This window comes from Odocoileus virginianus, chromosome 25 (assembly GCF_023699985.2).
Source record: "Odocoileus virginianus isolate 20LAN1187 ecotype Illinois chromosome 25, Ovbor_1.2, whole genome shotgun sequence".
NCBI classification, from domain to species: Eukaryota; Metazoa; Chordata; class Mammalia; order Artiodactyla; family Cervidae; genus Odocoileus; species Odocoileus virginianus.
Window position 1 is genome coordinate 45,838,082 of NC_069698.1, and position 24,479 is coordinate 45,862,560.

Sequence of the window (24,479 nt, forward strand, 5' to 3'; positions counted from 1 at the left end):
TGCCGCTTCCCTGACCATCCCCAGCGGCATACGTCACACTTGGAGCCACGCTCATGTGAGTGATGTAATTCCTGCCCAGTAGGAAGCCACGCCTTGGAGATCCAAGGCGCCAAATCCTGCTTTCCTCGCTTTGCTAAGGCAAGATTTGATCCCTGCTTAGCGGTAGGAGAATTTCTAAAGTTCCTGCATGTCCCCACTTCCTTTGATTCTAGCCAGTTCTGCATTTAATTTTGCATTCTCTTATCCCCACCAGCTTCCTGCTTATTTAGAACTTGAAAACAGATGTTTCATACCAGTAGTCCTGTATGCATGTGAGAGTTGGACCATAAAGAAAGCTGAGCGCCGAATTGATGGTTTTGAACTGTGGTTTTGGAGAAGACTCTTGAGAGTCCCTTGGACTGCAAGGAGATCCAACCAGCCAATCCTCAAGGAAATCAGTCCTGAATATTCACTGAAGGGACTGATGTTGAAGCTGAAACTCCAATCCTTTGGCCACCTGATGCGAAGAGCTGACTCATTTGAAAAGACCCTGATGCTGGGAAAGATTGAAGGCGGGAGGAGAAGGGGACGACAGAAGATGAGATGGTTGGATGGCATCACTGACTCAATGGACCTGAGTTTGAGTAAACTCGGAGTTGGTGATGGACAGGGAGGCCTGGCTTGCTGCAGTCCATGGGGTCGCAAAGAATCAGACACGACTGAGCGACTGAACTAAACACTAAAGCTAGCATATAATAGGTACCATTTATTGAAGGCCTGCTGAGTGCCGTGTGTGTAAGGTTTAAGGACATTTGCAAACGTCTCATTTAATCTCTGCAGCGTCATTTGAGATAGGCACGATCCCATCCATGTTTATAAACAGAGCGAGGGTCGGCAGAGTAAAGCCTCTTGCCCTGGCTCGTGCTGCCAATGCGCAGTGTAGACAGGACTCGAACGCAGCTTTTTCTGACTCTGCTCCTGGATGTTAACTACCTGCGCCCTGTCCCAAGCAACGCAGGGCTCAGAGCCGCTCGGGCTTGCCTGTATTTCCAAGTGGCCTCACATCGCAGTTGCAGAGTTCACTCTGGTGATGTCCACACTGTAAGGATGTATTCCTTCCCTTCTTCCCTCATGCTTAAGTAAAGGAAGCTTCTAGAGGAGAGTCTGAGCCCTTGATCCTCCATAACTGCTCCCTTATAAGTAAAATGAGGGCTTCCCTCATGGCCCAGCTGGTAAAGAATCTGCCTGTAATGCGGGAGACCTGGGTTCGATCCTTGGGTTGGGAAGGTCCCCTGGAGAAGGGAATGACTACCCATTCCAGTATTCTGACCTGGAGAATTCCATGGACTGTATAGTCCCGGGGGTTGCACAGGGTTGGACACGACTAAGTAACTTTTCACCAGCAGTAGGAGATTGGCCTGAGCTAAAAGGGAGGTATTTGCATACAAGGGTGGCCATAGAATGACCATGTTGTGGCTGAAGGAAGATGGGAAAATGTTCAGTTCAGTTCAGTTCAGTTGCTCAGTCGTGTCCGACTTTGAGACCCCATGGACTGCAGCACGCCAGGCTTCCCTGTCCATCACCAACTCCCAGAGCTTGCTCAAACTCATGTCCATCAAGTCAGTGATGCCATCCAACCATCTCATCCTCTGTCATCCCCTTCTCCTGCCTTCAATCTTTCCCAGCATTGGGGTCTTTTCCAATGAAAATTTTCCATTTTGAAAATGTTAGACCTTTCAAAATGCAATTATCACCATATCACCTGGATGTTTCTTAGAAATGCAGACTGCCAGGCCCACTTTGGGACTATTAAATCAGATTTTGCATTTTTAACAATGTTCCAGGTCTTGAATCAAAAATGAAAAAAAAAGAAAATTTGAAAAGGACCAGAGTGATTAGCTATGACCGTTTACTAAATTCTACTTATTCTTGCTTCAAAATAACTAATAATTGTATTTCTATTTCCTTGATACTATCCACATTTCATAACAAGGATTCATACCTCTTGATGTGGACCTTCAAACTATTCCAAACCTAAATTTTGATTTTCCTAAAGCACCATTTTATGATTGATTTGAGTGTTTGAAAATAGTCTCCATTATGTAACAGTTTCCAGTGCTCATCTTTTTCATCATTACTTAATCTTTTCAAGATAAGAGCCTTTTAAACCAGAGTAAACAGTGCCTACCAAAAGAGGTAATATCATGTCATGGTCAGTCATTTCAGTCATGTCCGACTCTTTGTGACCCCATGGACTGTAGTTCCCCAGGCTCCTCAGTCCATGAGATTCTCCAAGCAAGAATACTGGAGTGGATTGCCATTGCCTTCTCCAAATATTATCTCAGTTTCCATCAAAATATCCATAACTAATTTAATCCAAAGAATTAATGAACTTTGGAAATATGATTTAAAATTTTATCTGGAAGAATAAAAGAATTAAAAGGATATTTTTTTGTAAATAACAGAAATTTGTCATATCAGATTATAACATCTATTTTGACATTATCGAATAATAAACAAGTTTTAAAGTAAAAGACCTAATTAAAGATAATTGTCTAATCCAAAATACATAAAAATTAAAACAATATAGATGCAGTACCTAGAAGAAAAAGGCTACAATAATCTAGGGTCATAACTAGAAAGAGGATGGGAAATTATAATAGCTGAAATGTCAACTCTCAAAATCTAAGTTTGACCATGTATACAGTATACTGTATACTCCCAACAGCATTCTCAGTGAGATTTTTGTTTTCAGATATCTTGAAACTATCTCAAAAGCTCATATGAAAGAATAGGGAAAGATACTTTGGAAAGCAGGCATAATAATGGTTTGTCCTAATAAACTTCAAAACTCAAGATAATGCCAAAAGAATCCTCACTGTGTTGTTAGGACTAAACTGAAATAGAATAGCAAATCTGGAACTCACACTCAGGCTCTGATGAAAGTGGCATGTCCTATGTCTGAAGAATATGGATTATTCAAAAATATCACTGAAACAACTGCTTACCTTTTGAAGAAATAATTTTAGTACATACTTCTTGAAAGTGTTAGTTGCTCAGTCCTGTCTGACTCTTTGTGACCCCATGGACTGTTATGTAGCCTGCCAATCTCCTCTGTCCATGAGATTCTCCAGGCAAGAATACTGGAGTGGGTTGCTGTTCCCTTCTCCAGGGGATCTTCCCAACCCAGGAATCAAACCCAGGTCTCCTGCATTATAGGCAGATTCTTCACTTACTTCATGCAGCACTGTAAAATGAACTACTGATGACTGAATGTTAAAGATGTAGGGACTTCCCTGGTGACCCAGTGGCTAAGATTCTGAGCTCGCAATGCAGAGGGTCCAGGTTCAATCCCTAGTCAGGGAAGTAGATTTCACATGCTGCAACTAAGACCTGATGGAGCTAAATAAATAATTTTTTTTAAATGAAGCCATAAGATATGGCATAGGGGTACATATATTATTAAACTACAAAGAAATATATGGCAATGACAAATTCTTTAGGGTGGAGTTAATACTGCCAAAGAATAGGATTAGAATCAGCAAAAGTACACAAGAAGCTTTCAACCACATTTGTATAGTAGAATGGTAAAGTTTTGCTTGTCAGTAAAGTTCTCTTAAAGTAGTTGGTAAGATTATGACTTCATTTTTTTACTTCTTTTTACCTTTTTCTATAAGGTAAACATTCATAGTAAAATAAATATATGGATGTTACATATCTACTTCACAATAAGATTTTTTAAAACGAACAAAAAATTATAAGTTCTATAGACACATTTTCAAATTATCTCGGAGTAGGGAAATATTCCCAGTCAATGCGCCAAAGACAGAATATCATATAAAGAAAATGACTGATACATTTAAGTAACATTAATTTGAAAGTTTTTTTTTTCTATGTCAGAAAAAAACAAATAGACAAACTTGGGGAATATCTGTAACATTAACGAGATGTTAATAGGCTTACCATTAAAAAAAATTCTTACAGGGAGCCCCCTGGTGGTCCTGGGTTAAGACTTGGCCTCCCAACACAGAGGCTGTAGGTTCAATCCCTGGTTGGGGAGATGCGATCCCTCCTGCTTCTAGGCCAAAAAAACAAAACATAAAACTGAAGCAATACTGTAGTAAATTCAATAAAGACTTGAAGAAACAAATGGTCCACATTAAAAAACTAAATCTTAGAAAGAAATACTAAGGTTAAAATAGTTCTATTTAAAAAGTTCTTACAAAAATTATTTTAAGGCTGCCCATTTACATAAAAATTAAGTAAGGCATAAACAGGCAATTCAGAGCAAAAGAAATATAACTGACCAGTACACATATAAAAAGTTATTAACTCACACTAGAAGTCAAATGAGGTGAAGTGCTAAGTCGCTTCCTTCATGTCTGACTCTGAGACCTTATGGGCTGCAGCCCACCAGGCTCCTCTGTCCATGGATTCTCCAGGCAAGAACATATGTACATTGCCTGGGGACATATGTATACCGATGGCTGAATCATGTTGATGTTTGACAGAAAACAACAAAATTCTGTAAGGCAATTATCCTTAAATTTAAAAATAAGTAATTTTTTTAAAAACTAAAAAAAAAAATATATATATATATATACTGGAGTGGGTTACCATGCCCTTCTCCAGGTGATCTTCCTGACCCAGATCAAAAGTCAAATGAAGAAAACATAAAACAATATAGACTTTTTTTCCATCTATTAAGTTGGCAATATGATAATAACCAGTGTTGGTAAAAATCTAGGGCAAAGGAAATTTTATAAGTCTTTGCAATTTTCATTTCTCAACCTTTCACAAGTACAATTGGCAAGACAAATCCAGAATTCCAGAGTGAAATTCCATTTCTTGAAATCTAACTTAAAGAGATAATAATGGATGCTCAGAGCAGCTTTGTTTTTGAAAGTACACCAAACCAGGGAACTGCTGAAATCAATTACAGTGCACTCAGACAACTGAACATAAGACGTGTTGAAAATAATTAATTTTTGTAAAGTAATTAGCCTCCAACTAACAAAAATAAATGTAAAAAAAAAGAAAATAATTAATTTCATGGAAATGTTTACAACCTATTGTTTTATCAAAGAAGGCAGATAACAAAGCAACACAGACACTATGACTTGTGTAAAAACAACAAAGACCACATATACAAAAATAATATACTAAAAAACATAAAACAAGGTTATAGGTGAGTTTTAGATCCAGTTATTTGTACATTTTATACAATGGTTACCTTTCCAATAAAAAGGTATTGCACAGATTTACTTGCATATATTTTGGGGGGGTGGGGAGAAAAGAAAACAAGTTTACAAAACTCAAAATGCCAAACACCCCAGGGAAAAAAATTAAGTCTCTGTACTGCATGAGAAAAACTTGTATATTTAATCGTCCAAAGCAAATGATTCTTCAGGGACTATTTGAAAATAGATAGTCTGAAAATATTTTAAGAACAAAAGTGATGGTCTATCAAAATTTACTTTTTCCAATAAAGTATATATTTGTATAATTGTATCACTTTCCTGTAATAGAGAAGTTAACACATTGTAAATCAATTACATTTTGATAAATTTTTAAAAAAGAACTCCGATAAAACAAACTTTAGGTCAATAAACAAGATTTTTTTTCCTAAAAAAATTACTTTTTTCTATCATATTTTAGTTTCGGTTAAATTTAGTGTTATTTAAAGAATCATTATGGCTGATTCATGTCAATGTATGGCAAAAACCACTACAATATATTAAATAAATAAATTTAAAAAAGAAGAATCATTAATTAGAACTTCAAAATATCTAAAAACCACAATATTGTTGAGAACTCGAGTCATTTAAATTTCTCTGAAACTACTTCAATTTGTTTAAAACAATAGAGTATCAGTTTAAAACGAAATAAAAATATTTTTAATATTAAAAAAATAATTAAGCCTCCATTTCAGTAATTCCTTGGTTAGGATCCGGGGACACCCTGGTCCTCGAAGACACCATTCAGGTCCTTGGAACATCATGCCTCCAATTATTCCAGCTGTTAGCAACACCTGGGCAATCCCAAGAGAATGTGGATCGATTCCATTTTTTCCCCCTGAAAGATAAATATTAAAAAGAAAAAAAGCGCATCTCAACACCAGAGAACGCCAGAAGAAGAGTTGGAGGCTGCCCGCCTGAAGGACAAGCCCAGAGAGTCAGCACGGAGCCAGAAGATCAGACACCAGCGCCCCCTGCCGGACAGCCCCAATACGCCTTTGCCCCTAGGAGGGAGCGTGCTTCCGGGGCGCAGGCGTGAAGTCGCCGCAGGGGCCTCCCCGCTGCTCAGGCGGAGGTCTGGTGACCTGGGATCCTGTGAGCGAGGCGCGTGAATTCTGGCCAGGTGCACTTGGGAGCATCTCGGGACCCTGGTGTCCGTAGGTAGCCAGTCACCTGCTTCACGCCGCTGAGCCGGAATCTTCCCTTCCCGGGTTCTGCTCCTCCAAGGAGCAGATGTCTGCCTTTGACATTTCGTAGAGATGGCAGAGGCAGAGGACGTGAAGGCGTACATCCCTCCTACGACGCGGTGGGCTCAGATTGCCAGATGTTGCTCAAGGGGAAGGCTCCTGGTGCCCCTTTGCAGAATTTTTGTGGACTTAGATCTTCCCTGGTGGCTCAGGCGGTAAAGCGTTTGCCTATAATGCGGGTAGAGCCGGGTTCAGTCCCTGGGTCGGGAAGATCCCCTGAAGAAGGGGAATACTCCAGTACTCTTGTCTGGAAAATCCCATGGACGGAGGAGCCTGACGGGCTACAGTCCATGGGGTCGCAAAGAGTCGGACACGACTGAGCGACTTCACTTTCTTTTTCAAGTTTGTACTAAGTAGTGGTAATTATTGTTTCGGGGGGACAGGGAACTTTCAAGTAATGTACCTGTCCTTCAGTTCAGTTCAGTCGCTCAGTCGTGTCCAACTCTTTGTGACCCCATGGACTGCAGCAAGCCAGGCCTCCCTGTCCATCACCAACTCCTGGAGTTTACTCAAACTCATGTCCATTGAGTAGGTGATGCTATCCAACCATCTCATCCTCTATCGTTCCCTTCTTCTCCTGCTTTCAATCTTTCCCTGCATCAGGGTCTTTTCCAAGGAGTCGGTTCTTCGCATAAGGTGGCCAAAGTATTGGAGTTTCAGCTTCAGCATCAGTCCTTCCATTGAATATTCAGGACTAATTTTCTTTAAAAGGACTGGTTGGATCTCCTTGCAGTCCAAGGGACTCTCAAGAGTCTTCTCCAACACCACAATTCAAAAGCCTCAATTCTTCAATGCTCAGCTTTCTTTATAGTCCAACTCTCACATCCGTACATGACTACTGGAAAAACCATAGCCTTGACTAGATGGACCTTTGTTGGCAAAGTGGTCTCTGCTTTTTAATATGCTGTCTAGGTTGGTCATAACTTTCCTTCCAAGGAGTAAGCATCTTTTAATTTCATGGCTGCAGTCACCATCTGCAGTGATTTTGGAGCCCCCCAAAATAATTCTGACAGTGTTTCCACTGTTTCCCCATCTATTTTCCATGAAGTGATGGGACTGGATGCCATGATCTTAGTTTTCTGAATGTTGAGCTTTAAGCCAACATTTTCACTCTCCTCTTTCACTTGCATCAAGAGGTTCTTTAGTTCTTCACTTTCTGCCATAAGGGTGATGTCATCTGCAGATCTGAGGTTATTGCTATTTCTCCCAACAATCTTGAGTCCAGCTGGTGCTTCATCCAGCCCAGCGTTTCTCATGATGTACTCTGCATAGAAGTTAAATAAGCAGGCTGACAATATACAGCCTTGACGTACTCCTTTTCCTAATTGGAACCAGTCTGTTGTTCCATGTCCAGTTCTGTTGCTTCCTGACCTGCATACAGGTTTCTCAAGAGGCAGGTCAGGTGGTCTGGTATTCCCATCTCTTTCAGAATTTTCCACAGTTCATTGTGATCCACACAGTCAAAGGCTTTGGCATAGTCAGTAAAGCAGAAATAGATGTTTTTCTGGAACTCTCTTGCTTTTTCAATGATGCAGTGGATGTTGGCAATTTGATCTCTGGCTGCTCTACCTTTTCTAAAACCAGCTTGAACATCTGGAAGTTCACGGTTCCTGTATTGCTAAAGCCTGGCTTGGAGAATTTTGAGCATTACTTTACTAGCGTGTGAGATGAGTGCAATTGTGCGGTAGTTTGAGCTTTCTTTGGCATTGCATCAATTCTTCTTATGTTCTATTAACTCTTGGCTGCCTGGTAGCTTTAATGGAATTTCACAATGATAGATTGTTGGGTTTCCCTGATATACAACTTTCTTTAAAAAAAAAAATCTGTGCTTGTTACTTTTATATAGGTGCCAAAAGTAATCATCAGTTCTGCTAGATAGTAGATAAGTTTTTTTTGTTTGTTTTTTAAATGCACTTTGTCAAATTAATGTGCAGGGGGTAGGGCTGGCTTTGATTTTGTTAATCCAAACTTAATTTAGTTTTATGAGGTTAATTTTAGAATTTTTGATTTTGTTTTGATTGACTTGAGAAAACCATTATTTGTACCGGAATTACTTTTAAATAAAAATGGTTATGTAGCCAATGTTTCCTGCTAACACTCTTGCTTTCTATAGATTCAATCAATTATGTTAAACATAACTTGATTTGAGACTAAGACTTTCTTTTAAAGATTTATCATTTCTTTATAGAAGATTTCAGTTCAAGATTTTTTCAGAATACATTGACAAACACTCATCATGGGATAAATATCATGCAATCATACTGAATAATTTTACATTTAAGGATGTCTATATATGTAGTACATTGGTTTGGTTGGTTAGTCACCAAGTCGTGTCTGACTCTTTTGTGACCCTCTGGACTGTATGTAACCTGCCAGGCTCCTCTGTCCGTGAGACTTCCCGGGCAAGAACACTGGAGTGGGTTGCCATCTCCCTCTCCAGGGGATTCTCCCAACCCAGGGATCACACCTCTGTCTCGGCATTGGCAGGCAAGTTCTTTACCACTGAGCCACCAGGGAAGCCCATAATCATTGGTAAAAGTCTAAAAAATCTATATTGCCTATTACATTTTAGTTTCTTACAGCTTGTATGGTGTCTTTTACATTATATAATGTAGGCAGACTATCTAACTTGTTTTCTTTATTGATGACTAATACTTTGATTCATTTTCAGAGAAAATTTCTTAATTATAAGGTTGAAAACTCTGTACTTCTCTAGGTCACTGTGTTAATAGTTCAGTGTCTAAATCTGACAGCTGTCTGGGAAGAAAGCTTATAAAGCTCCATTATTGTAGTCTATGTTTTCATATTACACTTGAGATCAATGTGTTTTTCATTAAAATAGTGTACAGAGTAAAGACGTTTTAGCAGTTTAGCCCTGCTGAAAGTAACATGGCATCACCTGGCCCCCTTGGTGGCCTGTTGCCATGTTGGTATCATGCTTGGTAGGGTACTGCATCCCAGTCTGGAAGTGGCTGGGGAAGTCAGAAAGTAAGGTACAGCTGGTCCATCTGGCTGTGTGGTGGCCGCGGAGGAAGGACTGGCATTTCCAGGGCAGCCGACAGGGCACCAGGGAGGTGGGCAGCAGGGAGGGAACCTGAGAAGGAACGTAAGACTCGCATCCATGAAAACCATCTGGATTCTTCCCTACGTGTGTATCTAAGATCTGTCCACGTTTCCTTGTAGTTCTGCTTTATCCCTTTTGTTTTCTCCCTAGCATTGGATAATATGTAGCATAATATACTTACTGACTCGCTTAGTGATGGCCACATAAGTTACCTCCAACTGTTTTACTAAGATAAGCAATGCATGTGCCCCCCACCTCCACCCATTCCTCCATCCGAGTCTGACTCCTCAAGGAACACCCAACACACAGGATCAACCTGAGTAATAGCAGTTAGTAAATATTTAATCATCACTTTTGAAACTGGTTTATGCAGGATCTCAAAAACCAGGTTGTGTGTTTATCTGAGTGGGTCAATTTGCTGAAAGTAGATTTACAGAAAGCCACTTGCATGATGAAAAAAATTTGTCAAAATCCAATTTGCCAAAAACGAATGCTCTAAATTACCAATTCCATGCACGCTTGAGACCTATTAAAAAGTCTTCAAAGCCTTCCCTGAGGTAAGGCAAGAAGCAGGGGCACAGTGTGAGTGTACAAAAATACAGATGAACTGCAAACTCTGTTTAAGAAAAATCTCACCTGTCTTTGTATCAAATGGCCTGCAAAACTAATGCTCTGAAAAAAATCTAATTGGCAAACTCACTTTCAGCTGCTAGTAACAGGCACAGAAATACAAATAAAACTGGTTTTATTTCCTAATAAGCTGTCTAGAGATAGGCAGGGGCTAGTGTTGGATCAGCGGTTCAAATGCTTGAGGACTGGCATCTTTGTGGCTCTCTTGACCCCTCCTTCCTTCGTGGCTGCAAGGACTATTGCAGCTCCAGTGATCATTTTGGTGTTTGTGACAGAAGAGAGGGAAGAGGTGCCCTAGTTGCATCTATCACTTTAATCAGGGAAGCAAAATTTTTTCCAGAGGTTCCATGCTCAAAGCTGTGTCCCCCCGCCACCCTAGCTGCCAGAGAGCCTGAGACAGTGAGCCTTTAGCTTTTCCAGGTTCTTTAGTGGACACAGATACAGGGGGAAGGGGTCGGGGATGGGTGGCAAGATGGACCACCCACGTTATAATATAATTAACTTCTCGTTCAAAACAGGTAGCTTGTAAGTCAAGAAATGTCTACCAACAATTTTAAGATTATAAATTAAAACTCAGTTCTAATCATGACATATTTTTAACAGATGCATTTCTGCTACATTGCTTTTCCTCTTTTTCCTCCCTAAAATTCTAGAGGGGGACTAAAGTCAAATTAATCTTTCAAGCAAAAGAGAGGAAAAAGTCAAAAGACCAACAGTGGCAAAACGCTTTCAGCCACTCCCCTGCTCACTGTCCTTCCACACCAAACAACATCTGGAAAACATTCCCACATCCATTGGCATTCAAAAACTGATACAGCTGACCAAAGTCCATGTGGTTTCCTCTGGCTCCATTAACACTGAATACTTTTTCTTCAAAGACTGAAAATTTTCTTTGTCTCTCCATGTCCTTACTTGTACCATCAAAAGGAATGTCTTCTCGATGGCGAATTAAAATTCTCTTCCAGTTTAATTTTCTGAGCCTGAAAAGAAATTTTCAGAGTAGAAATTTTGAAGATGTGTATTCTAAAGCCCTAAAAGTAGAAGTTATAAAATAGATTTATCAATGCCTTTTCCTAGAAGTAAAGAAATGTCCTTTTATCTCACATGGATTTTATTTTAATTAAATATGATTCCAGTAATACATAATCAGTCATGTCTGTTTTGCAATGCTATGAACTGTAAGCCCGCCAGGATCCTCTGTCCAAGGGCTTTTCCAGGCAAGAATACTGGAATGGGTTGCCATTTCCTCCATATCCCATCCGCAAACTCATTTACTGCCATTATCACTGCCTGGTATCAGCATTTTACAAATGTAGAAATTCCTGAATCTCGACCTCTTGAAGGGGCTTGACATTTAGGGTATCAGTAGAGAAATAAGATTCCCTGGTGGCTCAGATGGTAAAGAATTTGCTGCAATGCAGGAGACCTGGATTCAGTTCCTGGGTCAGGAAGATCCCTGGGAGAAGGGAATGGCAACCCACTCTAGTATTCTTGCCTGGAGAACTCCATGGACGCAGGAGCCAGGCAGGCTACAGTCCATGGGGTCGCTATGAGTCGGACACAACTGAGTGACTGACACTTTTCATTTCTCACTTTTATAGAAATAAGATTAGAAATCTCCTTGTTCCATAGGGTACACACAACTTACAGCATCGCTAAGATGAGAGAAGAATCAGATCCATAGAAATGGAGGGGACAGTAGACAGTGTTGTGGGCAGGGGCGGGATTTAACATCTATCTACAGAACATCTTCTCTGTGCCGTGTGTCAGGTGAGGGGAGTACGCTGACCAAATGTGAGTGCTGTTTTAGACTAAATCCTGATATGACTTCAGGGACACACAGATTTCCACATCTCTAGTATCACGTGATACATGACACAGTGACAGACTTTTTTTTCTTGGGCTCCAAAATCACTGCAGATGGTGACAGCAGCCATGAAATTAAAAGATGTTTGCTCCTTGGACAAACAGCTATGACAAACCTAGACAGCATATTAAAAAGCAGAGACATTACTTTGCCAATAAAGGTCTGTCAAAGCTATGGTTTTCCCAGTTGTCATGTATGGATGTGAGAGTTGGACTATAAAGAAAGCTGAGCACCAAAGAATTGCTGCTTTTGAACTGTGGTGTTGGAGAACTCTTGAGAATCCCTTGGACTGCTAGGAGATCCAACTGGTCCATCCTAAAGGAAATCAGTCATGAATATTCATTGGAAGGACTGATGCTGAAGCTGAAGCTCCAATACTTTGGCCACCTGATGTAAAGCACTGACTCATTGGAAAGGACCCTGATGCTGGGAGAGATTGGGGGCAGGAGGAGATGAGGACGACAGAGGATGAGATGGCTGGCTGACTCATCACCAACATGAGTTTGAGCAAGCTCCGGGAGTTGGTGATGGACAGGGAAGCCTGGCTTGCTGCAGTCCATGGGGTCGCAAACAGTCAGTCACAACTGAGGGACTGAACTGAACTGAGTATCATGTTGCAGACTGTAATAATTGACAAGGCAGACAGAAGTTGTGAAAGCCTTGGACTTCTCTGGTGGTTCAGTGGATAAGAATCCACCTGCCAGTGCACGGTTCGATCGCTGGTCCAGCAAGATTCTACATACTGTGAAGCCACTAAGCCCATGAGCCACAACTCCTGAAGTCTGCATGCTTTAGGGCCCGCAAACCACAACTCCTGAAGCCTGCATGCTTTCGGGCCTGTGAGCCACAACTCCTGAAGCCTGCATGCTTTCGGGCCCGTGAGCCACAACTCCTGAAGCCTGCATGCTTTCAGACCCGCAAACCACAACTCCTGAAGCCTGCATGCTTTCGGGCCCGCGAGCCACAACTCCTGAAGCCTGCATGGCTTAGGGCCCATGAGCCACAACTCCTGAAGCCTGCATGCTTTCGGGCCCGCGAGCCACAACTCCTGAAGCCTGCATGGCTCAGGGCCCGCGAGCCACAACTCCTGAAGCCTGCATGGCTTAGGGCCCGCAAGCCACAACTCCTGAAGCCTGCATGGCTTAGGGCCCATGAGCCACAACTCCTGAAGCCTGCATGCTTTCGGGCCCGCGAGCCACAACTCCTGAAGCCTGCATGGCTTAGGGCCCGCAAGCCACAACTCCTGAAGCCTGCATGCTTTCGGGCCCGCGAGCCACAACTCCTGAAGCCTGCACAGCTTAGGGCCCATGAGCCACAACTCCTGAAGCCCACGCCTGGTGCCCTAGAGCCAGCAAGTCACAACTACTGAGCCCGTGTGTCTAGAGCCTGTGCTCTGCGATGAGAAGCCACAATGAGAAGCCCACAGAGCACAACTAGAGAGAAGTGCCCACTCGCTATAAGAGGAGAGAAAGCCCGCACATAGCAACGAAGACCCAGCACAGCCACAAAAAAAAAAGGTTGTGATGGCCAACCTTGACCAGAATTCTTCACAGGCACTCTGTGGGCCTTCCACACAAACAACACCAGGTTTCCCAGGCATGCTAAACCCAGAGAGGGAAAGCTCCTTTGCCCACTCGAGAATATTCTTTCTTTTGTATTTGTTGTAGATGTGATGGCTGTAGATCCAGAGCCTTGTGAGAACGCGGTCGCCCGGCTGGACTGTACTTCCTGGAGCAGGGGACGGGGTGACGTCTTTGCTGATGTAGCCAGAAGCATGTTCTCGAACCCACTCTGTGGCATTCAGTATACAGACATCTCCGAGACAGTTCTTTTGTAGGTATGCGGTCAGATCCGTGTTCAGCTGAGCCTGCTCGGATCTACTTAATAATTCTGACCTAATGGAAAAGATATGGGGTTAAATATTAAATGAATTTTCTCAGAACAAACTTGAGAACTGCTTTTGTTCTCAGGTTAGTTTTGACCTCTAAAGTTGGCCAGGGTCTGTAACATACCTGACAGTAATTTCAGGCAGAACTGCAGGGTATTTAAAAGGAAGAATACAGGCCAGAGAAAACATCACCTGATTTAAAAAAAGAGAGAGAAAAATTGCCCTAAGTGCTGTTTTAAGTTGAGACATATTTCAATGCTTCCAGAAGTAAAACTGAATTACCATTGCTTCCTCAGATACGTCCAGGTTCATACTGATTGTAAAGTAAACTTTTGAAGATCGTCCTTCCATGGTCCTCTTTTCAACGCACTCTTTCAGTTCTGCCAAAGCCAGCTGGTCATTCACAATGAGCTCGTTCTCACCGGGGAACATACTGGCCAGCAGGTCTAACTCAGAGAGTTGGGCCTCTGCCTGTTCAATCTCAGTCATTTCGGGGTACCTGTAAGTTTCTAAGAAGGTAAGGATAAGAGAGACATTTATAAATACAATCTTGGGAGAACTCAACATGGGTACATATTGAATATGGGTACTTACCGAAAATTTGATTTAATAAAATATAACATTTAATCAGAATACCTTCTGTGTTACTTTCAGATGTAATATACTAAGGATCCAAAGGGGTTTCCCTGGTGGCTCGGTTGGTAAAGAATCTGCCTGCAAGGTGGGAGACCCAGATTTGATCCTTGGGTCAGGAAGATCCCCTGGAGAAAGGAATAGCAATCTACTCCAGAATTCTTGCCTGGGAAATCCCATGGATAGAGGAGCCTGGTGGGCTACAGTCCATGAGGTGCCAAAAAGTTGGACACAATTCAGCGACTAAACCACCACCAAGGATCCAAACTACAGGACAACCCAATGACAGTGATAAAACTCTAAAAAAAAACCAGGCATCAAATTCCTTTGTACGCAGATAGTTGATGTGGCATCTCGAGATACCATAATGAGCAATTACATGGAAGTAAACTAACTGTGTAGTCAAAAAGTTATCAATGATATAACCAGGAGCGAGGCTCTGATTGGTTATCTTGGAAACTCAGAATGAAAAGAATAAGGAAGAAAATTAGATGTGTGGCCATTTTTTTCTCTTAAAATTCATTAGTTTTTAAAAAATAGAAGAATGTGAAAAACAGAAAGTAAAGGCTAATTATCCCATAGCTCGAGGAATGCATGTCAGCAACAGCAAAAAAGCAAAAGATTGTAAAATTCAATGATGGACAAAGGTTAAAAAGTGAAGACACAGTTTGCTACTGGTGATAGCTTCCCCTAGCTAAGTCCCTCATCCAAGGCAGAGATTTTGGTGTTTCAGAAACATTTTAGGCATTACACCTATACATATAGGGAAAACACACGGTGATACAATGTGTAAATAAATGTAGAGAATGAAATATATAATTAAAATGTATTCTCAAGGGGTCATATTTACAAACCTTTTGTCCTTACTGCCTAACTCCCCACCAAATATATTTTGGACATCTATTCACTGTCAGATTGATCTATCTCATTCTTTCTGGTGGTTGACTATCATAGTGAATCAGATAGATATGTCATAATTTATTGCATTCCTTATCTACTGATGGGCACTTGGGTTTTTTCCACATTTTTGCTATTATGAACACTTCTATAATGGAAATTTATATATACGCATACACACACACAAAAACACAGAGTTTGGTGAGCTGTGAATAATATACATACAAGAATAAGTTTGCAGAGGTGGCTGATTAGGATAGCATTAAAAAGTTTGGATACTGTCAAGTTGCCTTCCAGAAAGTTCCTACATGGAAGTTTAAAATTTTCACACAGTCCCCGGCTTTAAAAAAATTTTTGGCACACAGAGTCTTTATATGGTGTTCTGTGAGCCATTCATTAGTTTTTATTTTTAAGGAGGCAGACTTACCAGCCTTTTCTTTTACAGCTCCTGGACTTTGAATCTTTGTTGGCAAAGATTCTTCCCCACTCCAAGGTCATAAAGATTACAAGATGCTAATCAAATTGGATTTTAAAACATTTCTTAGAATTTGATAACTTGATTTTCATTTGCAAGAAAGTGTGGGGCCATCTAATAAAACATGGAGGCTGAGCACATGTATTAATTTCTCTTTCTCTCTTTTCCCTCCACTAAAGTTAGAGAACAGGAATAGATTGTTAAAGATAAAGGGACAGGAAATGACAGATAAAAGCTGTCAACAAAATACGGGAAGGTGGAGTGGGGTCAATGAGTCACAGCTAACTCAGATTTCAGCTTTCTTCCCTTTATTAACTGCTTGGTCAGGTGGGGAAGGGAACTGCAGAACTGCAGAAGGGCTCAGAACTGTCAACACCACCTACTTTGGAAAGCTGCTGTGTGTATGCCGTAGAAAACACGAATTTGTTGAAACTCTAGAGTCTAGAGTCTAGACTTTAGACTTCTTTCAGGGTTTCTTAATATTAGCACTACATATCTGATGGCAGAATCACAAGTTATAAGACTGTTGTTCTAAATGTATGTAGAAGAAAAATTTAAGATTATTATATCATTGAATTAAAAGTGACATAAAGTTTCTGTATTTTACTGACACCGGTAAAATCTGACATCAGCAGACTATAATGGGTTGCTGCTTCTTCAGTGTCAAGCTGGGATATTTGAGGCAAAAAAAAATCCCCAAAGGAGTGATCATCATGTCCTTCCTTGGATCCCGAGGTCGTTTACTGATCTGTCACCCCCTCTCCACCTTTCAGAATATATATATATATATCATGATTCTTTTGGGGAAGAATAGGAAAAATATCCTGAAAAGTGGAAGTCCGTCTAACACAATATTTTTAATTTACCAAGTTGGCATTAAAAAAAAAAGAAAAAGGGGGAAAGCTTGTTATAAGGAAAGCTGATCTAAAAATTCCAATCTTATGAAGCTGACCTAAAGAAAAACCAACACATAAAAATATGTTTCTAACGAAGGTCACTGTTAATAAAAAGTTCAGAAATGGCTTAACTGTTCAGCAACAGAACAGTAGTTAAGTAAATACATAGGCATACCTTGGAGATACTGCAGGTTTAATTCTAGACCACCACAATAAAGTCAGTATCACAATAATGTGAATGACACAAATATTTTGATTTCCCAGTGCATATAAAAGTTATGTTTATACTACACTGTAATGTTAAGTATGCAATAGAATTATGTAAAAAAAACAACGTACATACCTTAATGATAATCTTTTTGTAATAATGACATCAAAGATCACTGGTCACAGATCACTATAACAAATATAATAATAATGAAAAGTTTGAAATATTGTGAGAATTACCAAAATGTGACAGACACAAAGTGAGCAAATGCTGTTGGAAAAATACCAAGAGATGTGCTCAAGAGTTGCAACAAACCTTCAATTTGTAAAAAACAAAAAACACAGTATCTTCAAAGTGCAATAAAATGAGATATGCCTGTACACCCTGTACACCCAAACAGTAGAATATTATGAAATAACTTAAAAAATGGATATTGACATTAATGTTCATGATGTATGGTTACCTGAAATAGTAGATTGTAAAAATAAAAAAAAATAAATGAAAACAGTAGATTGTAGAACAATATAAATAATCTTAATCAATAAATAATACTACTATTCCTTCTTATACCATCACACGTACATGAAAAAAAAATCACAAAGAGAATTCACAAAGCTACTAACAGTTGGCTAATGTGAGTTGACAGGATTTTCACCTTTTAATTTGTATGCTTCTGTATTGCTTGAAGTTCATGATTAGCATGTAGTACCTCTAAATTCACTAGAAAGGAATAAGAGTTATGCTTGTGAATGGAAAACTGAATCCCACTGATGCAAAGGAAACATGGCTTACCTTCTCAATGAGAATTCACTCTGGGGAATCAAACAGCATTATTTCAGTTGGTGGTGTCTTCATGGACTTCCTTTTCATCTGTGGTAAAGGTTGACTGGGCAGCAATTATCTGTAGAGCTTCATCCTTCATTGCCTCCTGAAACTATTTAGTTTGAAGATCAGGACTTATGTCTAATAAAATATAGAACAGTGAAGGTAAAAAGGCCAAGTGTCAAGTGACCAGTATTATCACAAGGATTATAATGAGGGCATGATCAATAAAATGGGTCATCAAAAAAAGATTTGAGGAAGGTGGCAGGATTTGAGTTGAGCCTTAAAGAAAGGGGAAGACTTAGACAAGGGAGGAGGAGGCATAATGTGGCGAAGGAAAAAAGGTGCAGGGTAAGAAAGCCCACGAAAAACAGCACGGACCTAAAGCTGTCCCTTCCTTCTTCACAAGTCCAGCTGCCCAGCTGTAATTCAGGGACTCATCGTTTGGAATATTTCTCCTTATGCTACTTACTGTTTGTCCTCTAAACCCATTCTTGGTCCTTTACCCTTCCTTGGACTCTGGACAGCTGACCTCCACAGCCTATAGCACCCAAGTCTTCTGCATTTCTTGTGGTTGGCCAATGCTCTGGCTGGAAGTGGGGGGATGGGAGGAGAAAGAGGCCAGGGTATTTCTTCATTATTCTTTCCCTGCTTTGGTGGGATTCTGACAATCACCTATGACCAAGCTCCTGCAGGCAGCCCTTCACTTCTTTAGCGCCAGTAGACCTTTCAGCCTAGAGAAGGTCATGGTTCCTTTAAATCTGGCCACACCTTGGGACTCCCCTGTGGTCTAGTGGTTAAGACTCTGTTTCCACTGCAGGGGGTGTGCATTGATCCCTGGTCAGGGAACTAAGATCCCCTCGTACCATGTGGTATGGCCAAAAGATATACATGTACGTGTGTGTGGGCTTGGTCGCTCAGTCATGTCTGACTCTCTGTGACCCCATGGACTGTGGCCCACCAGGCTCCTCTGTCCATGGAATTTTCCATGCAAGAATAGTGGAGTGTGTTGCCATTCTCTTCTCCAGGGGATGTAGTATACACACACATATATCTTCAGCATATATATATATATATATATATATATATACACCTTCAGAAATATTTAAAACTCCTGGATTATTAGAATTCCTTATCTTTTCCAGTCCTGTTGGAGTTGGGGAACTAGGAAACAACTCGTTAGACGGTTATGAGAGGAGGTGAGTTTACTTTGGTTTTTATCATAGTGGTTTAAGTATACTCTGTTGCCAGACTGCCAAGCTGCAACTCCCAGCTCTGCCACTCACTAACTGTGTGACTGGAGGCAGGTGGCTTAATTTTCTGTGCCTCACTCTTCCCATCTCCAGAATGGGAATGACAGGGCTGCTGTAAGTTATTAAATGAGGATGTGTGGGAAGTGCTTAAAATGATGCCTGGCAACAGAGTAAATGCAATAAAGAGCTTGCTATTTTTATATTCAATCAACAAATATTTCTTGAGAACCTATTGTATGTCAAGCACTAAGACTGCAATGATGGACTAAAGTAACCAAAACAAAAAAAATCTGTGCTGTCAGAGATTTAACCTAGTGGGAGCAGACTATGATAACAGCACACACACACACACACACACACACACACACAAAACACCATGCCCTCTTCCTGGGGATCTTCCCGACCCAGGGATTGAACACACGTCTCCTGCCACTCCTCCCCCGCCGCACCCATATATATCCAGTGAATAACTGTTATGAAGAAGATAAAGAAGATAAGGTGCAAGTTGCTGGGGGTGGTTCAATTATACACGGGCTGGTCAGGGACAGCCTTTTTGCTAAGGTGACTGGGGGGGGAACGAGACTTGAAGGCACTGAAGAAGAAAGCCATGTGTTGAAATGGGGAAAAAGTCTTCCGAGCAAAAGGAACACCATGTCCACAGTCCAGGAAGCAGGGTGATGCTACACCAGGTGGCTGCAGCAGAGTGAGCCCGGGGGCAGGGTTTTAGGACCAAAGGTTGGAGACGAAATCAGGGGCAGTCATGTTGGGACTCATAGGGAATGGCCAGGATTTAGCATTTTTAAAAATACATGTTTATTATTTATTCAGCTGTGCCAGTTCTTAGTTGCAGCCCTGGGGATCTTGCCACATCCGACCACCAAGGAAGTCCCAGGATTTGGGGTTTTATCCTGACTGATATGGAAGGCCACTGTAGGGGTCTGACTTATGAAAAGGCTCACACTCACTGCTGGGAAGAAGGATGGAAGCAGAGTTAGCAGGTAGGCACTACAATGATAGAGATGATGGTGGCTTGGATTAGGGTATGGTACTGGAGGTGGTGAGCAACTGTTCATGTTCTAGACATGTATTAAGAGTAGACCCAACAGGATCATTGATGAATTACATGTGATATGTAAGAATAACTCCGAGGCTTCGAGAAAACTGGAAGAATGGACCTGCCATTTACTTGGATGGGAAAGATGGTGGAAATCTGAAGCTTGGTCTTAGATAGACTAGGTAATGAAATGCCTATTAAGCCACCCAGTAAGTAGAGACGTCCAGCAGGCAGCTAGATGAACAACTACGGCGTTTATGAGATCTGGCTGAAAATGTAATTTAGGGAGTATTGAGCATTTCTCCAAAAGCACGTTTGTTTAGCCAGTCGGGGAGTGAGTTAACTCGGGAATAGGCCTCATTGAGTTTGGAGGTCTGGGTCTCAGTGACGCATGGGTGGACAGCTACCGGAGTGATGTCACAAATAAGTGATTTGTCCAGTTATTTTCGCAGACGAGGTTTCAGTCCCAGAAACACCTTGAACAGGAATTTCTGACTCAAGGTTTTAGTAAATATCACCAAAGAACGCAGAATGACACGAGCTTCCTTTCTTTTTCCCTTGCAGTTTTTTTTTTTCTTTTTATTGACTATTATTTTTTTTAAGGACTTGGCTGTTCAAGCCCTAACTTAATCAGAAAGTTTCCCCTGGCCCTTACCCTAACGACAGACCATGTTCAGGACGTGTGTGCTGTGCGTGTGTTTCGGTGGGGCGGGGGTGCGTAGGCGCTGTGGAGAGGAGACGAGGGTGGGCGGGGCTAGGAAACGCGACGCCAGTTCTAACCAATGAGCGGTGAGAAGTTAGTGGGAAGGCGGGGCCACCAGGTCGCCGAGTTACCGAGCGGTGGCAGGGGCCGCCGCAGCGTAGGAACTCCCGGTCCGCCGGCGCCACCGGTGGACAGAAGACTCACCTCGAGCCATGGGCCCACTCAGTGCTGTAATCCCGCGTTTCCTGGCTGCACAAACGGCTCAATTCGTATTCGGAGACACCCTCAAAGATCCCAGGGCCAGCAAACCGGAAGCCGACAAACAGCTTTGGTCCGGCCGCCTGAGGAGAGTGAGACCCCGCCCTCCCGGACGGACGCGTGCGCGTTCTCAAGCCCGCGCGCCCCGGAAGTCGGAGCTGAGAAAACCGAGATCCCTGGGCCCGGCTTCGTTTCTGTCAGCCGGATAGTTTTTGTTCCCTATTCGCGTTTCCCAGCTGCTGGCACTGTCAGTGAGAAGCAGGGCAGGCAAGTTTCCTGGGTCAGGATATGGTCCATTGAAGTAACGCTCCTCAAATTCGAACTTGCGGCGGAGTCCTTCGGGGATCTTGGTATAACGCAGATGGGATTCGGCAGGTAGCCTTGGAGTCCCACGTTTTGCATTCCTAAGATCTTCCCAGGTAGTAGCGGTCCTGCTGGCCCCCGAACGACGCTGAGTAGGCAGTAGGGACAGGTGAGCCTGATAGTGGCCGTGGCGATCCTAGGAAGGACCCTGTGCCAACACAGAAATTTATCTCCGCTAATCAAGGACAGTTTTAAGCTGACTCCCCAACACGAGAGTAATTAAAAGATATTTTTCTTAACCAACTAGATATACTCAATGTACCTTTTCCTCTATTGTACATATTCATTGCAGAAATCTCATAAGATTTATCGCCTAGATATTGGGTCTTCCCTGGTGACTCAAATGGCAAAGAATTTGCCTGCAATGCGGGAGACTTGAGTTTGATCCCTGGGTTGGGAAGATCCCCTGGAGGAGGGCTTGGCAACCAGCTTCAGTATTCTTGCCTGGAGAATCTACACAGACAGAGATACTTGGCGGGCTACAGTCCATAAGGTCTCAGAGTCGGACACGACTGAGCGACTAAGCCCAGTACAGCACAAGCTGGTATTGATATTAGGTACTATCATTGCTATTTTTTTTTTCCTTTTTACAAAAATAAGATGTGTTTAAAGGTCTTCATAGCTGCATCTTCTACATGGTGAGCATTTTGTGAGCATTTTTCTGTGTCATTAAATAATCTCTCCAACTTTTATGGAACATTTCAAGCATTACAGCAAAGTTGAGAGAATTTCACAGTGACGCAATTCACAAAGAAAGGAAAAGGAGGAAGTTGATTTTGCTCCCCAAAGGAGTTTTGGAATGTCTGAAGACATTTTGAGTTGTCACAACTGGAAGGGTGTGTGCTTTGGGCACCTAATGGGTAGAATCCAGGGATACTGCTCAACTTACCAGGGTGCACCAGGGTATCCCCCCTACAAAAAATTTGCTGGTCTAAAATGCCGGCAGTGCTAAGGTTAAGAAACTGACCTCAACAATGCCTAACTACCTTTGTCATAGACCTAATTCATCCATCCCATCTCTTTTAATGCATTTCAAAGTAAACTGCAGACATTAGTCTATTTCTAAATAATTAAGCATGCATAGCATTAGGATTTCAATTATGTAGTTTTTTTTTAAGTAAAAAGGAAATGTAAATGTATATTTGCTGAGTTTTGACAAATTCATACACCTTGGTAACTCAAATCCCATTGAAATGTAGAACATTACAGCATCCCAGGAAATTCTTTCAGGTTCCTTCCCAGTCAGTCGTCAACCAACCCAACAGGCAACTGTTAGTCTTTTTTTTTTTCTCCCCACACCATAGTTAAGTTTTGGCCTGTTCTAGAACTTAATAGAGATGGAATTATCCAGTAGGTACTTTTGTGTAAGGCTTCTTTGTGTGTATCCATGTTGTTGTGTGTATTAGTAATCTCTTTTTATTCCTTAGTTGTATCCACTGTGACTATACCTCAGTTCTTCCATTCCTCTTTTGATGGAGACATGGGCCGTTTGCAGTTTTTTGGCTATTATGAGTAAGGCTGCTGTGAATAGTCAAGTACCAGCATTTCTCATGACTGAATTTCTTCAGTAACTATTAAGTATTGTGTTCCAAACACTTCTAGGTTCTAGAGAGATAGCCACGAGATATAGAACAAGACAAAAGATGCCCCCATCTTAGAGAGCTTAGGTCTGCTTGTTTCTGGGTATTTATGGGGGCAGGGGAGAAGGAAATGGCACCCCATTCCAGTATTCTTGCCTGGAAACCCCACAGACAGAGGAGGCTGGCAGGCTACAGTCCATGGGGTGGCAAAGAGTCAATCAAGACTGAGTAATACACACGGAGGTGGGGCAGGGGGTAAATACATAGGTAACTATGAAACAAAAATACCGGATAGTGATAAATGCTGGGTAGAGAAGTAAAATAAGGTGATGTGAGCGATAGGGTAGCCATGTTACTTATGTTTTTTCAGCCAATTTCTTTATGTGAATGACTTTTAAAGTGTGAACAGATCAAAAGTGAATGGCATTCTAGGTGTGGTACAATGGACTTGAGGCCATTTTAGAATAGAAAGGAGAAAAAAAAAAAAAAAGGGCTATCTGCTAAATGTTAAAACTTAAAAAATTATATAAGCAGTATAGAGCATGAGAACCATTTACTCCCCCCCCCCCAAATTTAACCATCATTACTCTGGCCAATTCGACAGGTTAGGGTGCCACTTTCTTAACCTACTTTTATCAGATTACTAGAAACGATGACTATTTCTTTTGATCATGTTTTTATTGTGAATTACCTGTTTATATCCTTTGCTTGCTTTTCTATTGGGACCTGCATCTTTCCCCCTAGCGATTACTGTGTCTTCTGCATAGGACTAAACGCCAAGGCGACTAAGCCTATGTTTATTTCACTTTACAGAGGGCTTGGCACTTAACCTATTTCTAACGCGTAAACAGTAAACATTTGTAAATTTTACCGTGTCAGCAAGGTTAGTTCAAGACTATATACTCAACTTTAGAAGTCGGCTGGTCAGAATTAGGGAAAATGAGTAAAATTTAAATGTCCCCCTTCAAATGTGACGTGATTGAGTAAGGTAACCATCCAGGAGACTACAAATGTCTGACCACCCCCAGGTACCCATACCCATACTTTAGAACTATTTAAATAACCCAATAATCACAGTGGGGCCAGTGGTAACGAACCCGCCTGCCAATGCCGGAGACACAAGAGACACGGGTTTGACCCCTTGATTGGGAAGATTCCTTGAGTAGGAAATGGCAACCACTTCGGTATTCTTGCCTGGTGAATTCCATGGACGAAAGGAACCTGGTGAACTGCAATCCACAGGGACGCAGAGTCCGCAGAACCGAGCAAACGTGCACCTAATTGCCGGAAGCGGGGGAAAGAAAAAAAATCATTGACAGCTAAGTCATTGACAAGCTGCCGCGTTCAGACTTCCGGCGCGAGTCCCGCGCAGGCGCCGACTGACAAGCGTCTGTGCCACTGGGCCCCCAGGGCCACAGCCTCCTC

General features: G+C 41.8%; 2 protein-coding genes and 1 long non-coding RNA gene across 8 annotated transcripts in view; 2 read left to right on the top strand and 1 right to left on the bottom strand.

The window, feature by feature from the left end:
• Positions 1-66: 66 nt before the first annotated feature.
• On the top strand, positions 67-5,003 carry LOC139031061 (uncharacterized). Its single transcript, XR_011483491.1, has 2 exons — positions 67-162; positions 254-5,003. It is a non-coding gene; the product is annotated as an uncharacterized lncRNA (long non-coding RNA).
• Positions 5,004-10,255: 5,252 nt separating this feature from the next.
• On the bottom strand, positions 10,256-24,435 carry RWDD2B (RWD domain containing 2B). Of its 6 annotated transcripts, none has more exons than XM_020903601.2 (8): positions 21,058-21,216; positions 18,316-18,433; positions 17,814-17,955; positions 17,157-17,210; positions 14,195-14,421; positions 14,037-14,104; positions 13,557-13,919; positions 10,256-11,137 (listed from the first exon to the last, which is right to left on the bottom strand). In XM_020903601.2, exons 5-8 carry the CDS (start codon positions 14,399-14,401, stop codon positions 10,903-10,905), a joined length of 873 nt encoding a protein of 290 aa, XP_020759260.1. In that variant the 5' UTR covers positions 14,402-14,421; positions 17,157-17,210; positions 17,814-17,955; positions 18,316-18,433; positions 21,058-21,216; the 3' UTR covers positions 10,256-10,902. The 6 variants fall into 6 exon arrangements, with proteins under 6 accessions (XP_020759260.1, XP_020759259.1, XP_070311224.1 ...); XM_020903600.2 differs by having other exon boundaries at positions 17,814-17,984; XM_070455123.1 differs by lacking the exons at positions 18,316-18,433; positions 21,058-21,216 and adding an exon at positions 24,152-24,435.
• USP16 (ubiquitin specific peptidase 16) overlaps positions 21,290-24,479 on the top strand; it is a 28,718-nt gene continuing 25,528 nt past the window's right edge. Inside the window, exon 1 of the mRNA XM_070455121.1 lies at positions 21,290-21,378. The gene's annotated coding sequence lies outside the window, so the exon portion shown is untranslated. The remainder of the gene's footprint in view (positions 21,379-24,479) is intronic.

Bases quoted from the DNA above. Each gene is read 5' to 3' on its own strand.
- RWDD2B (XM_070455123.1), bottom strand. From the start codon at position 14,401: ATGACTGAGATTGAACAGGCAGAGGCCCAACTCTCTGAGTTAGACCTG. The intron at 13,920-14,036 runs GTATGTTACAGA...CTTTTCCATTAG, and splicing joins CTGCCTGAAATTACTGTCAG to GTCAGAATTATTAAGTAGAT. The intron at 11,138-13,556 runs GTTGGCCATCAC...ATTTCTTTTCAG, and splicing joins TGTGAAGAATTCTGGTCAAG to GCTCAGAAAATTAAACTGGA.